The sequence below is a fragment of the Gracilinanus agilis genome, chromosome 2 (assembly GCF_016433145.1).
Source record: "Gracilinanus agilis isolate LMUSP501 chromosome 2, AgileGrace, whole genome shotgun sequence".
In the NCBI taxonomy this organism is placed as follows: Eukaryota; Metazoa; Chordata; class Mammalia; order Didelphimorphia; family Didelphidae; genus Gracilinanus; species Gracilinanus agilis.
Window position 1 is genome coordinate 416033724 of NC_058131.1, and position 14848 is coordinate 416048571.

General features: G+C 35.5%; 1 protein-coding gene across 1 annotated transcript in view; it reads left to right on the forward strand.

Moving 5' to 3' along the window:
• Nucleotides 1-12484, forward strand: part of WDR25 (WD repeat domain 25) — a 258117-nt gene extending 245633 nt beyond the window's left edge. Inside the window, exons 5-7 of the mRNA XM_044664601.1 lie at nt 4611-4781; nt 9007-9147; nt 12263-12484. Coding sequence (XP_044520536.1) covers nt 4611-4781; nt 9007-9147; nt 12263-12484 — 534 coding nt within the window. The remainder of the gene's footprint in view (nt 1-4610; nt 4782-9006; nt 9148-12262) is intronic.
• Nucleotides 12485-14848: the final 2364 nt, after the last annotated feature.

Sequence of the window (14848 nt, forward strand, 5' to 3'; positions counted from 1 at the left end):
CCCTCCCTCCCTCCCTCCCTTCCTTCCTTCCTTCCTTTCTCCCTCCCTTCCTTCCTTCCTTCCTTCCTTCCTTTCTCCCTCCCTCCCTCCCTCCCTTTCTTCTCTCTTTGCATTTATCCTACTCCCAATCTCAATTTCAATCAGTAGAGAAGTTTTAACTTACTATTTTTCCAACCTGAAGTAGTCCACCACTTCTTAGCCTGGTGGCTTTCCTGTCCCAAGAGCTCACATCATGTGGAAACTGTCAATTTTAGCTCTGCTGAAACTCAGAACTCAGTTGCTCAAGTAAACTACCAGCTTCACCTCTAGTAGTGGGGATTACAGACATGGGTGACATCCTATTTTGTTTTGTCCACCTTGTTTTGCTCTAACAAGTCCATACAGTGATAGACTTGGAGGAAAAGGTGCTGAACTTAACTCATTGGCTACATATTTTATTTAGGTCATGAATTCAGCCTTGGAAATAGAGCAGAGTACTCATTAGACAGCTCTATGAGGATGGCATATAGTAAGCACAATGTTCTGTTCCATGAACTCTATGAGGACAGAGATTATATCTGATCAAATCTCTGTGTCTCTCTCAGCATACACTACTTCATATAGACATCTGTACATACCAAATCATGAATAAATATTTATTGAGTTGAATTGCCTGTAGGGACTATGCCTTATTTAAACATAGTATCGTTCCCTCAGCACCCAGAATAAGGCTTTGTATTTGGTAGACACTTCAGGTGTCTCCTGAAATGAAAACACAGTCACTAAAAAAGAATAGTACCAGGTATAATTGCTATATTTTCTATTTTTATGGTACTTATTTATTATCTGCTGCTTGTCTTAATTTAAGTTTGAGCTGTGCTGATTAGTAAATGAATGAAAACTCTCCAATCAATTATATCTATCTAGGCCCAGACTATTCTTCATATTTATGTGCCCCAGTTTGGCACAGTGCTATCATATCCCTTTATTTTTCAAGATCACCTGTTTCATGGCTGTGGAGTCCAAGCTATTTTGTTCTTCTCATGTTTTGTTGATTTATCTTGGTTAAACTCCTTTAGCAAGTAATTTTTTTTTATTATTATTTGATGATTTGATGATTAGCAAGTCTTTGTTTCTCTCAGTCCTTTATCTATTTTCCTATGTCAATGGTTTGTTTAAATAGATCAGATTGGAGTCACTTTGTTTCTTCCTCTCATTTAACCTTTATTCTTATTTAATAAGCTAATGGTCTGAATGCATATAAATAGTAGATTTGTTAATGATGCCTCTTTTGGTACATGAAGTGAGTCTTTTACTAACAGTTTCATTTTTCATGATGCTCTTTGGCATTTACAGTATTTAGCACATTCTAAGTTTTTTTTAAAAGAAAATGTTAATAATATATAGGTATGAAGCTTCTATTATAATCTATAAGCCTTTGGCCACTCATTTCTATATTTAAACTATGTTTTTCAGCAGATTTTTTGTTTACTGTTCAATATGTACCTTTGCATTGAAGTAACCAAGAAATAAGTATCTTTTGATTTAATTTCAAAAATTGCATCCAATTCTTCATAGCATTCCTCTTCCTCTTATCCTTTCCTCTACACCCAATGTCGATTCATAAACTCCAGTTATCTACTTAGTCTTTCTGAAAATGTATATTATAGTCACTATAATCTGAAGTGATCAAGTATCCTATGATATGATGCCTTTACACACATCATAAAATTCTGTCATCTCCTTTATTTGCCTTTTAAGGAGAACCTGTAAACCTTTCTTCCATTTTGTGGCAAGTTTATTTGATATTTTCATTTCATTTATAATGGGAAACACAAGATTGATATGATTTTCAGTTCTTAAGCACAAGAATTCTTAACTTAGGGGGCTATGAACTTTAAAAAATATAGTGATATTTCACTGTAATTGGTTTCCTTTGCAATCCTGTATATTTTGTCTTATTCATTCAAAAATATTATTCTAAGGAGTCCATAGGATTCACCAGACTGCCAAAAGGAGTCTAAAAAATTAAGAATCCCAGAATATGATTTCTTTTTGGTCACTAGTTAAAGATATCACATTTAAAGTAACAACAGCTAAATTGGTAAACTATTCTTAAGATCTCCATATTATTAATGTCTATAGAATGATTCAGAAATGGTAAAGTCCAGCCAAAGAATTCTACCTACAAAGAATACTAGTATTCCCATTGTGCACTTAACTGGGTTCCTCTGCTTCCATCCCCCTGAGAAGTTTGCTATCAGCACCTCATTAACAGAACAGTGCTAGTGCCCTTCTGTCAGGATGTTTGCTAACAGCCAAATTAAATTAGCAATTGGGAAGAGTCATAGAACTGTGTAAAGAGGGAGCTGGCTGGCACCTCTGCCTAGAATTTTATCTTGTGAGAGGAAAAAAATGCCAAACAAATGTTTTCTATTATAAACCTTGCCACAGCTTGTTCTGCAACCTATTGGTGCCTAGTGAGATTTGCCGTATATCGATTTCACATGGGAATAGGAACAAGAAACAAAAATTGTTTCTTTTGTTTACTTGCTTTTATTACTATTAAATTTTAAATGTCATGCTCATTTTTCTCTATAAATCTATACTCTCTGAAGGCAATATACCAAATATCCTTTACTTGCTAAAAGATCGTTTCTTTCTAAAAATGCTTTATAGGTCCTTTTGTTTTTTACATTATCTACATTCCTCAGCATATTCTCCTCCCTCTCACCTGCCCTTCCAGGAAAACCATTCCTTATAATAAAGAATACAAAAAGAGAAAGTAACAACAGTTCTGCAAAACTAACCAAAACAACATCCAAGTCCATCATTCTATTCTACTCTATTCTATTCAACCCCCATCATCTCTCATGTCTTCAAAGGTGGAATATATTTCATACCTTGTCTTTAAGAATACAGTTGGTCATATAATTCAAAGCATTGAATTTTGTTTGTTTTTCAGTTGTTATTCTTTATGTTTACATTTTTGTAGTCATTGTGAATATTCTTTTCTGATTATGCTCATTTTATTTTGCATTAATTCATCTGAGCTTTCATATCTGTTGAATTCTTCATATTATAATTTCTTTTTTGAATATTTATCATTTCTTCTAGCAATAATTTAGCCATTTTCATTTGAACATTTAGTTTCTAGTTCTTTGCTACTACAAAAAGAGCTGCTATAATTTTATTTTTGCACATAGAAAAAAATTCTAGAATCAGATAATACTAACAAATCGATAAGCATTTATTATGCATTTACCATGTACTAAGCAATGTGTTTAAATGCCCAAAGAGGTAAAAGACAGTTCATACCATCAAGGAGCTCACAATCTAAAAGAAGAGACAATATGCAAACAACTATGTATAAGTGAGATATATAAAGGATAAATTGGAGATAATATCAAAGAAAAGGCACTAAGGTTAAGTAGTACTTGGAAAAACTTCTTGTGGAAGTTAGTTGAGACTTGAAGGAAGCTGGGGAGAATAGAAATTGGGGATTAGGAGGGAAAGAGTTCTAGGCATGCTGGATAGCAGGTGCAAATGCATAGTGCTGGGAGATGGAGCATTGTTTGGATGCTGCTTGAGGAACAACAAGCAGGCCAGTGTCCCTGCATTATAGAGTAAAAGAGAGTAAGTACATTTTTAAAAGACTAGAAAGGAAGATAAAGGCCAGATTCTGAAGGACATTTAAAAAACAAACAGAAGATTTCATATTTGAACACAGAGGTAATAGGGACCCACTGGACCTGATTGCAATGGGATTGGAGGGAGGAGTGACCTGTGCTTTATTTAGGAAGATCTTTTTCATAACTAAGTGGAAGACAGACTGTGTGGGGAAGAGAGTTGAGGCAGGGAGACCAACTAGGAGGCTATCACAAAAGTTTAGATGTCTTGACCAAGGTCTTGACCAAGGATAGTGGTAGTGTCAGCAGAAAGAAGAGGATGAATAAGAGATGTTTCAGACCTAGAAATGGCCACATTGGAAGAGATCTTAAAAATTACTGAAGTATTTTTCTAATAATGAATGGCAAATTTTTATCATCTAGCTGATAATGAAGTCAATTCTACTCACTAAAGGCAATATTTCACAAAATCTCAAATGTTGGAAGGGACTTTTATAGGTCATTTCATTCAATAGAAATACAATTTCTAAGTAAATGAAGCTTTGTAATTGGGTAAAAGTATAAAAATCACGCAAATATTTTATGATGAATATGAGAATTGGCCACTATAAATGAATAAAATTGGGATTAAGTTGTATTAATATGAAGGAAAAATTAGAGGGTATAGGGAATGGAAGAATGACCTGTAAGATGTAATTAGCTTAGCCGGAGTAAGAGGTACTGAAAGTCTCAGCGAGGATGGTGACAGTGGGAATGCTAAGAAGGAGACTGATACAAGAGGTATTTTGGAAAGAAAAATAACAGATTTTGGCTAATTGTGGAGGATGAAGGATGAACACATTCAAGATGCCACATGAGAATGAAATTCTATTTTACTTTGAGGGTGGGGGAAAATTGCCACCACATTCAACAGATGTATTCTCCTCTGGCTAGTAGAATTTCTGTCAGTATTCTTCCATCACTCAGGAAACCTTTATGTAACTTGTACATGTTGTTTGGCAGGTAATCAAGGTCTACAAAGCTTCAATCCAACAAACCCTAGACATCCTCTTTCTTCGTGATGGGAATGAGTTCCTGAGTAGCACAGATTCTGTAAGCCGTGATTCTGCCGATCGCACCATCATCGCATGGGATTTCCATAGTGCTGCCAAAGTCTCTAATCAGATCTTTCATGTAAGTCATATGGGCACCTTTCATCTTGAAGAGTTTGATTCTCCTAAACACAATCTGGGATTTCTTGGCTCTGTATCTCATTTTATATGGTATTTTATACTTGGAATCTCATACTTACCTCCTCATTGCCTGTGAAATTGTTTTCAACCCCCTGAAGCCCAATTCAAATGTTATTCCCTTCCTAAATCTCCCATTTGGTAACAAATTTTCTTCTCATGTAGCAGATAGCACTTTGTACCTCATGTGCATTTATGTGCCATTGTTATTTGTGTGTGCATCATATCCTGCTTCTAGACTATGAGGTCAGGGACCTTTTATTGAAAGTTTGTGCCTTCTCTGCACTGAATATAGTGCGTTGCACACTATACAGGCTATTAAAATGTTTCATGAATAAATGCAGGCTAGGAATGAGAATAAGCTTTTCAATTAACTTGATATCAATGAGTTTATTCATAAAATAAATGTTTATTAAATCCCTGTTGTATTTGGTGCCCTGTATCAGTGCTGGGCTATGATTTTAGGATAAATAAAATTTGTTCCTTTGCTCAAGGAGCTCCCAAGCCAGTTGGGGGAAATGAGATAAGTATAATGAAAATTAGATTATGATAATTAGACATGATAAGAGGCCTACTTTCTAGCTAGGAGAGGGAAGAACCAGAAAAAACATCATGTAGAAGATGCCATTTGAATTGGACCTTACAGGACAGTTAGGATATCAAAAGGTAAAAATGGAAGGACTTTTGGATAAAAGGAACAACTCAAGCCACTCCTTTTTAAAAAATTTACTAGTATTTTATTTTTAACTCAATTATATGAAAAAACAATTTTTAACCTTCATTTTCTTCAAGTTTGAGCTAGTCTCCCTTTTCCCTTTCCCTCCCCCTTTCCTGAGACATCAAGCAATATGATAAAGATTTTACATGTGTAATAGTGTAAAACATTTTTCCATATTAATTCTTTTGTGAAAGAACAAATTGAACAAATGAAAGAAAAGTGAAGAAATAAGGTGAAATATAGTATATCTCGCTTTACATTCAGAGTCCATCAGTTCTTTAGTCCTTGAGAATTTGCTTGTCAAAATCATTGTATTGTTAGGAATGGCTAAGTCATTCATACATGTTCATTACATAATATTGCTGCTACTGTATACAATACTCTCCTGGTTCTGCTCACTTCACTTTGCGTCAGTTTATGTAGGTCTTTTCAGGTTTTTTCCAAATCATCCTTCACATCATTTCTTATAGCAAGTAGTATTCCATTATAATCATATACCACATCTTGTTCAGCCATTTCCCAGTTGCTGACCACCCCCTCAGTTTTCAATTCTTTGCCACAACAAAAAGAGCTGCTAAGATATTTTTGCACAAACAGATCTTTTCCCCCTTATAAAAATCATTTTGAGATACTGACCATTAAAGCCACTACTTTTAAAAAAAAGACTTTTATTGCTATCATTTATTTTAATGCCTTCTGTATGCTTTCTCTTTCCCCCTCCTAAAGATCTATAACAAATAATTATTTAAAAATGTATAACAGATAATAATTTTTAAAAAGAAGAAAAAGAACAGCAAACTGATAGGAACGTTAAAAAACAAACCTGACCTCACATGTAATGTACCTCAGTCTTTTCTATCCCTCTCCCTTCCTCCATACTTATACAAAAGTGCAGGGGGAGTATCTTCTCATACCATTTCTTTAGCGAAAATTTGATTTTTTTAATTTGCAACATCCATTTTCCGTTGCTTTGTGTTTCTTTCCATTTATGTTGTAGTTACTGAGTACTGTTTTCTTGGCTCTACTTAACCTGCACAAGTTCATTAAGTCTTTACATGATAAGGAAATACTTTTTAATAATGGTTGACTCAGACCAAGAGTAGCTAGGAAAGCATAGTGGAGTGGCTAAGATGCTACATTTGAAGTTAGGAAGACCTGAGACACTTCCTAATTGTGTAACCCTTGGCAAGTCATTTTTTCCTCTCTAGATCTGTTTCCTCATCTTTAAAATGAGGGGATCAGTGACTTCTAGTGTCACTTCCTGCTCTAAATCTATGATCCTGTGAGCATACAGTTTTATGACTGGTGGTCCATTTAGTTCATGGATACAGTTTGGTGGAATGGTGGATACTAGGTTTGGAACCAGGAAGACTCATCTTCTTGGGTTCAGATTTGGCCTCAGACACTTACCATCTGTGTGATTCTGGTCAAGTCGTCTAACTCACTTTACCTCAGTTTTCTCATCTGTAAAAGGAGCTGAAGAAGAAAATGGCAAACCATTCCAGTACTTGCCAAGAAGACTCCCCCAAAAGGGGCCATGAGATGTCAGACATAACCAAAAGTAACTGAACAACAACAAAAATAATTTAAACCTCTTCCCAGTAAAGTAAAACGTTGTATTTATGTGTTGATTTATTATAGGACTTGGGGACTTTTATTTGTGTCAGTGAAGTGACATGCAATGGAAAGGGTGATTTTTAAAAAGTGTTTTCCATGGTAGAGTGACTATAAATGGCAGCATCATTCAGCCTTGTTTCCTAAGGATTCCACCAATAGCCCAAGCAATTGAGGAATTGTATACTGCTGATTGCTATCTACTCTAAATAACAAAGTCCTAGAACATCACAGCAGGAAGGAAACAGAATTATGGCAAAGCAAGGATCATAGATTTAGGGCTAACAGGAACCTTCGGGATGATCTTGCCTAGACTCCTCACTCTGTGGATGTGGTGAAGTCCAGAAAGTTCAAACATCAGATTCATAACAAGTGGCAGAGGACAGAAGGTGAGTTCAGGATATGAGCTCAGGTACTTAATTAGATGGGATCCTAGAAAACAGCATCTCAGATCTGGAGGGAATCTTACTCTGTTTAATTCTAGGGTCCTCATTTTACTAAGTAGTAGACTCAGCCCCAGAAGGGTGGAGATGGCTTGCCCAAAGTCACACCGTGAGTTAGCATGAAGACAAGACTATAATACGAGTCTCTTGATTCCTGATTCAGGATACTCTGCTGCTTCCCTTCATCTAGAATTGCCAGAGAGAAATTTGTCTCATCCATTCATCACATTTTTTTCAACTACTTATGGATTTATAGAGGACTGATATATAAGGAAATCTTTTTCCAAAACTTAAAAAAAAACCCCAATCTTTACCATCCATCTTAGAGTCAATACAGTGTGTTGACTCTAAGTGAAAAGAACAGGTAAGGACTAGGCAAATAGGGGTTAAATGACTTGCCCAGAGTCACACAGCTAGGAAGTATCTGAGAGTAGCTTTGAACCCATTTCTGGGCCTGGCTCTTAATCCACTGATAATCCCCGTCCCAAAACTTTTAAAAATTTCACATCTATATAGGCTAAAGCACAGGATCATGTCTTAATTTTACTGCTTGCTAGCTGGTAGACTATGTCACTAGAAGACCAAAGATCAGTTCCAGTCTGAAGTGCAAATCCCCTTATGACATACATCCCTGGGTAAAATAGCATTTGGTGGAAAGACAGCAACAAACTCCCAAGACTTGGGTTTGATATTGGCCTCTAATATATCCTTTCTCATGCTGAACCTCAATTTCTTCATCTTTAAAATGGGAATAATGATTATTATGCCATTCTTATTGCTTGATCAAGGGAGATGGTGGGTGAGCCATGGACTATAAAATATTTTTATTGAGTTATATATTCATATATATGTGTGTATATGTATATATAATTTTAAATTATATATATAAAATTTCCAATGATTAAAACTCATCTTCCTGATTCCAGACCCACCATTGTCATCTACTAAGTCACCGAAGAAAGAGGGAAAGGAACCATAGGAACAAAAATATTTATAGCTGAGCAAGTTAAAATATCTTCATTTTTACAGATGAAGAAACCGAGGGCAGAATGAGGAGGTGACAGCATCTGAGGGCCCTTAGCTGGTAAGAGGTTCAGCTGGGTCTTGACCTTCTCACTATAGGTCTGTGCTCTTGGTGCTGAATGTTGCTGAAGGAAATCTTTGTCAAGTGCCTGCCCTTTGCCTCCTCTTATCCTTAGTATTATGGGAGATAGTTAAAAAAAAAAAAAAAAAAAAGGGACCTGCTCCTTGACTTCACAGTCTAGTTGGGAAGTCAAGATTCATAAGAAACACATGAAAGTTATGTAAGTCATTATCTCAGGAGGTGCTGAATTGTGTGACCTATAAACAGTATGAAAAACTTTTTTCTGTTCCTATTCCTTATTAATTTTTAGGAGCGGTTTACCTGTCCTAGTCTCACTTTACATCCAAAAGAATCTGTTTTTGTGGCACAGACAAATGGAAACTATATGGCATTATTTTCAGCACTGAGACCATATCGGATCAATAAAAAGAAACGTTATGAAGGACACAAGGTATTATTCATTTCTCCCTTTGTTATCTTCAGGGAACCATCAGAACCACTTACCTTCAAAGGACTTGAGTTTCATAAATCATTCTAACTATAATGACTTACATTGGAGCACTCAAGCCACTGACTTTAATTGTAGAGATTTTTTTCTCATATTTTCTTTTTAAAAACATTATAAAATTGACTAACATCAACAAATACAAACATTTCCATATACAAAGAATAGAAAAAGAGAATTTTGGGAAATTGTGAATCTCTGTTACGGATAGTTTTTTTTTAAGGATGTATCAATTTTAACAGAGCAACAACACTTCTGCTTTTTGTGCCCCTTTTGAACTTCATTCTGCTTTCCTCTGATTATTTTCTAAATGTTTCAACACTCTTTTTCTTTTCTTTTTTAAAATTTTTAATCACTACTCCAATGCCTTACCATCTCTCACAACTCTTCCTCTGGACCCTTGCCAAGAATAAAAGTCTTCACTTGTAATATTTAGTATAGTCAAGCAAAACAAGTTTATTCATTGGCTGTGTCTGAAAATGTGTATCTCACATATAAGGCCATGTCATTTCTCTGCTAAGAAGGAAGAAACATGGAGCAGCTAAGTGGTGCAATGAATAGAGTGCAGGGCCTGGAGTCAGGAAGACTCATTTTCTTGAGTTCAAATGCAGCCTCAGATACTTGCTGGCTGTGTGACCCTGGACAAGTCACTTAACTCTGCCTTAAAAACAAAGAAATAGGAAACATGTTTTAATAAGGCTTTTGCCATCTTGATTGGTCATACATTGATCAGCGTTATTAAATCTTTACAATGCAGTCACTGTATAAATTATTCTCTTGGTTAGGCTCAATTTACTCTGTCTTACTTCATCTGAATCCTCCCAGTTTTCCCTGAATTTATCCCTTTTGTTGTTTCTTCTGGCATGCTAATATACCATCATATTTAGATGCCATAATTTGTCCAGCTACTTCTTAATTGATGGGCTCTCATTTGGTTTCCAATTCTTTGTTGTAACAGAAGATGCTGTGATAAATATTTTTGTTCACATGATTCCTTCTACTATCCATATAGGTGAATGATATCTTTTCTTATTTTTTTTTATGACATAATATGGTATGTGGGATGATAATTTCTGCTGGACTGCTTTCCAGTTTTCCCAACAGCTTTTTTGCCCAATAGAGAATCTTTACTACATAATTCGATGGATTTGCTTTTATTGAACATTATGTTACAATGTTCATTTGCTTCTAGAATTTGAGTACCTCATGTATTCCACTGACCAACCTTTTCATTTTCAAGCCAGAATCAAATAGTTTAGATGACCACTGTTTTGTAATATATTATGAGATATAATACTGCCAAGTCCCTTTCCTTCCCATTTCTTTCATTCTTTTTTCATTTTTAATTATTCCCTTAAGATTCAATTTCCAGATGAATTTTGTTATTTTTTTCTAGATTTAGAAAATGATCTTTTTTGATTGGTAGGACAACAAATCTGTAGAATAATTTAGGAAATACTGAATTACAGGAAGACATAGACAGTAAAATAATAGTGTCAAGGGGTTTTAATGTCCCTCTCTAAGTTTTAGGTTAATCTAACTGGAAGTTAAACAAAAGGGAAAATATAGAATTGAATTGATTCAGGAAAAACTAGAACAAAAAGACTTATAGCCTCTTCTAAATGGAACTGCTAAATAATATACACCTTCCTCAACACCACATGGAACTCTTATTAAAACTGACCATGTATTAGGACACAGAGATTTTGCAAATAAATGTAGAAATAAATAAATGTAGAAAGCCAGAAATTGTAAACACATTTTTATAGGCCTTAATGCAATGAAAGTAGTAATAAATTCAGGAATACAAAAATCTCTAAGGTCCTGTTTCCTCTATGATGCTATTAATATTACTATCCCCATTTTACAGATCAGTAAACTGAGATTTTCAAGCAGTCATACAAGATAATAAAAGCAGATATAATAATGCAGTGCCAGACCTTAAATCCAGGTCATATGACTGAAGATTTGCTGTTCTTTCCACTATGATATGGTACCTCCCTGGCAGGCATATCTCAAGTAAATACAATGTTATTGGGGTCAGTTAATTCCACACAACAATATTATAAATGGAATGGTCAAAAGACTGGTACTTAGGAGAATTAATACCACTGGAGCTCAAGTCCTAGTTTTGACCATCAGTGAATATACAATTTACATTTTCGGCAAGTGACTGAACAAATTACAGTGGAATTTTTAAGTGTTAAATTGGGTTTGGATTCAATGTATTAGTGATGTTGCTATAAAATTATATTGATCATTATAAGAGAGAATTCAGTGAAAGAGAGTACTTTGGGAAATATAAAAAAAATACACCATGAATTTTTTTTCATGACATTGGTCACAGAATAGTGGCTATTCCAAGTATGCCATTGGTGCTGCTTTTTGAATTTTGTTATTTTTTTTTTAGATTTATAAAATGATCTTTTAATAATTTGATCGGTAGGACAACAAATCTTTAAACTAATTTAAGGAATACTGAATTACAGGAAGACATAGACAGTAAAATAATAGCGCCAAGAGATTTTAATGTCCCTCTGCTTCTGTTAATTTATATTCCTTAGAGCTTTAAGGTTCACAAAACACTTCCTTTATAGCTGCTGTCTTGTGAGTGACAGATCGATATTCATTTTATGAATTAGGATTTTATTTTTTATGAGGAAACTGAGGCTTAGATAAATAAAAGTGACTCATTTGGAATCACAGATAGAGTCAGATCTGACACAGACAGACATGAATTGGGGTTTTCTGCCACAGTGGATAGAGCACTGACCCTGGAGTTAGGAAGATCTGAGTTTAAATCTTGTCCAAGTCCGAGACTTAGCTTCAGTTTCTTTATCTGAAAATGAGTATATTAACATTTGCCTCCCAGGGTTGTTGTAAAGATAAAGTAAATCATCTTATTTATAATGCACTTTGCAAACCTTAAAGCCTTATATAAATGCTTGCTATTATCAGTATTTTGAAATAATGTATTTTGTACCATACCATGTTGCTTCTCACTCTTATTTTATTGTATTCTTTGTCAGCTCACATTTTCCTCTTTTTCCCAACCATGCAGGTAGAAGGCTATGCTGTGGCCTGTGAGTGTTCTCCGGATGGGGCAGTTTTAGTGACTGGCAGTGCTGATGGCAAAGTCTTTTTCTACAGTTATCATAACTCAAGGATCATTTGTACTTTTTCTGCACACAGTCATGCGTGTGTTGGCACAACATTTCATCCAGTTGTTCCCTCTGTTCTAGCAACATGTGACTGGAATGGAAATATTAAAGTCTGGCAGTAAAGAGAGACCTGTGTGTGATTTTTTTTTTAAAACCCACCAGGGACAGTGGAGCACTGTGCTTATCTCATGGGACTGTTGTAGTATTTATGAGGGTTTTATTTTTTCTTTATGAATAATTAAAGAGTAAATGTTTATTGGTGCTTATTAAAGAATACGGGGCTTGCAGTCAGAAGATATGGATTGAATTCCAGCACTGACATTTACAAGTCTACCCCTTGGACAAGTCATTTCAGTAAATGCATCAGTTTATTTTAAAACCTGATATGTAAGGCACTGTCCTTGGTGCTGAGGGAGAGAAAAGGGAAAATGTCATCCTTGTTCTTGGAGATTGGTTTTCTTGTGAGAATTACACAATAGGATTGGCTAAGGAAGAGAAGGGCATTTCTGGTAGAGGGAACAAAGGTATGTAGGTGGGAAGATGAGAGTTTTTTTGTGGGACAAATAAGCATGACATGACATAGAATGTAATAGAGTACTTTTTTTAACCCTTACCTTCTATCTTGGAATCAATACTGTGTATTGGTTCTAAAGCAGAAGATCAGTAAAGGCTAGGCAATGGGGGTTAAATGATTTGTCTAGGGTCACACAGCTAGGAAATGTCTGAGGCCAGATTTGAACCCAGGACCTCCTGTCTCTGGGCCTGGTTCTCAATCCTCTGAGCCTCCTACCTGCCCCCTGGACTCCAGTTTTTTCATTGGAAAATGGAAATCTTCATAATGATAATACCTGTTTGACAAGGTTGCTGTACCTAAAGTCTTCTGTGAATGATGGAAAAGGAATTTAGGACTATTGTTAGTATAGTTAGTATATATTTTTTATTTATATATTTAAATTTAAATATATAGTTAGTATATATTTTTTAGCTGACAGATAATGAGACAGGAAAGGAAATACTTGCAATTGAAGTGGTGTCATGGAGAGGGCCCTAGACATGGGAATCAGAGGACCTGGTTCTAGTCCTGACTCTGCTTTTTATGACTTATGCGAGCTTAGATTATAATTATTTAATTATTTGTTACTTAGGTGAGCTTAGAGAAGTCATTTCACTTCTCTTAGTCTTAGTTTATTTATACTACGAGGTGGTTGAAGGCTGGCTCTAGAGAAGAGCTGAGAAAATGTACCTCCCTCTCTTCTTTGCAGAGGTTATTAGATAATGAATGTTATCTAATTAATGATTAGTTATCAATTATTAATAGCTAATTAACAAGTGAGATTTTCTTGGTGATGAATATTATCTTTTGCCCCAGAACCAGGAATTTGATTATTCAACTTAAATATGCAGCTCTTTTTACTGTGCTAGTGATGAAAATAACGACCTAGGATAGCAACACATATAGATATATTTAGCCATTTGGGGAAAAAAAATCTGTCAAGAAAAAAGTGAATGTACACATAGTAAGGATATTATAAGGCAGCGGGAAGTCTTTCTTTTAATTTGGGATTTCATGACTTCTTCTTTGAATTCTTATAATATCCCTGTAATGAGTTATTTTCCCTCTGGGCCCTTGTCTGCAGTCTAACCTCACATCAACCAAAATTATCTTCTTAATACATTTGTCTCACCGTGTTACTTCTTTGCTCAAAAATCTTTGCTGACTATAGCCTATTGGAAAAGATTGATTCAATTCCTAAAATGATTTTTAGTAATTTATTTATAAAATATAGGAGAGAGTGAAAATAGAGAGATGAGAAGAGGGTAGAGTAAGAGATCTAGCTTAACAAGCTAGACTATGCTCAGTCCCTGGCTTTACCCCAGCAGGGCTCTAGGGGTCCCAGCCAGAGAGCCTAAAAGTCAATTAACAAGGGTTTTAGCCACAAGGGCCCCTTGGAGGTTAGTACCCCCAGGGAGGCTAAGGTAGTCAGCCTTTTTCACTCACCACGTGTAGTTCTAAGGGAGAGATTTAAGAACAGTCTCAGGTCTTGGGTCCAGCAAACAGCATCTCCAACTTGACCTCCAGCTCCAGGAAACAAACAAGAACTGACTTATAGGATATTGTCACTCCCTTTTAAAGGTGCATCTTTTGTGTTATTTCTTGTGCCTTCCTCTTAATTTACATGTCCAATCCGAACAGACACTTTGCTTATGACTGCCCGGGGGCAGTCAGTCAATTCTGATTTGTTACCCACTTTCACACACGTTGGTTATAGACTTCCCTACTTGTGAATTAAATGTTTACACCTAAAAATGGGCAGGGTAGGTTTAATCTCATTATCATACTTTTAAGGCCTTCTACAATTTGGCTCTGATCCTTAGAATCATGAATGTTTTTTGGTCTTGTTTTATCATCTCATACCATTTGTACATTTACTCAGGATGTCCCCAGACACACACACACACACACACACACCACATCTCTCCTTACC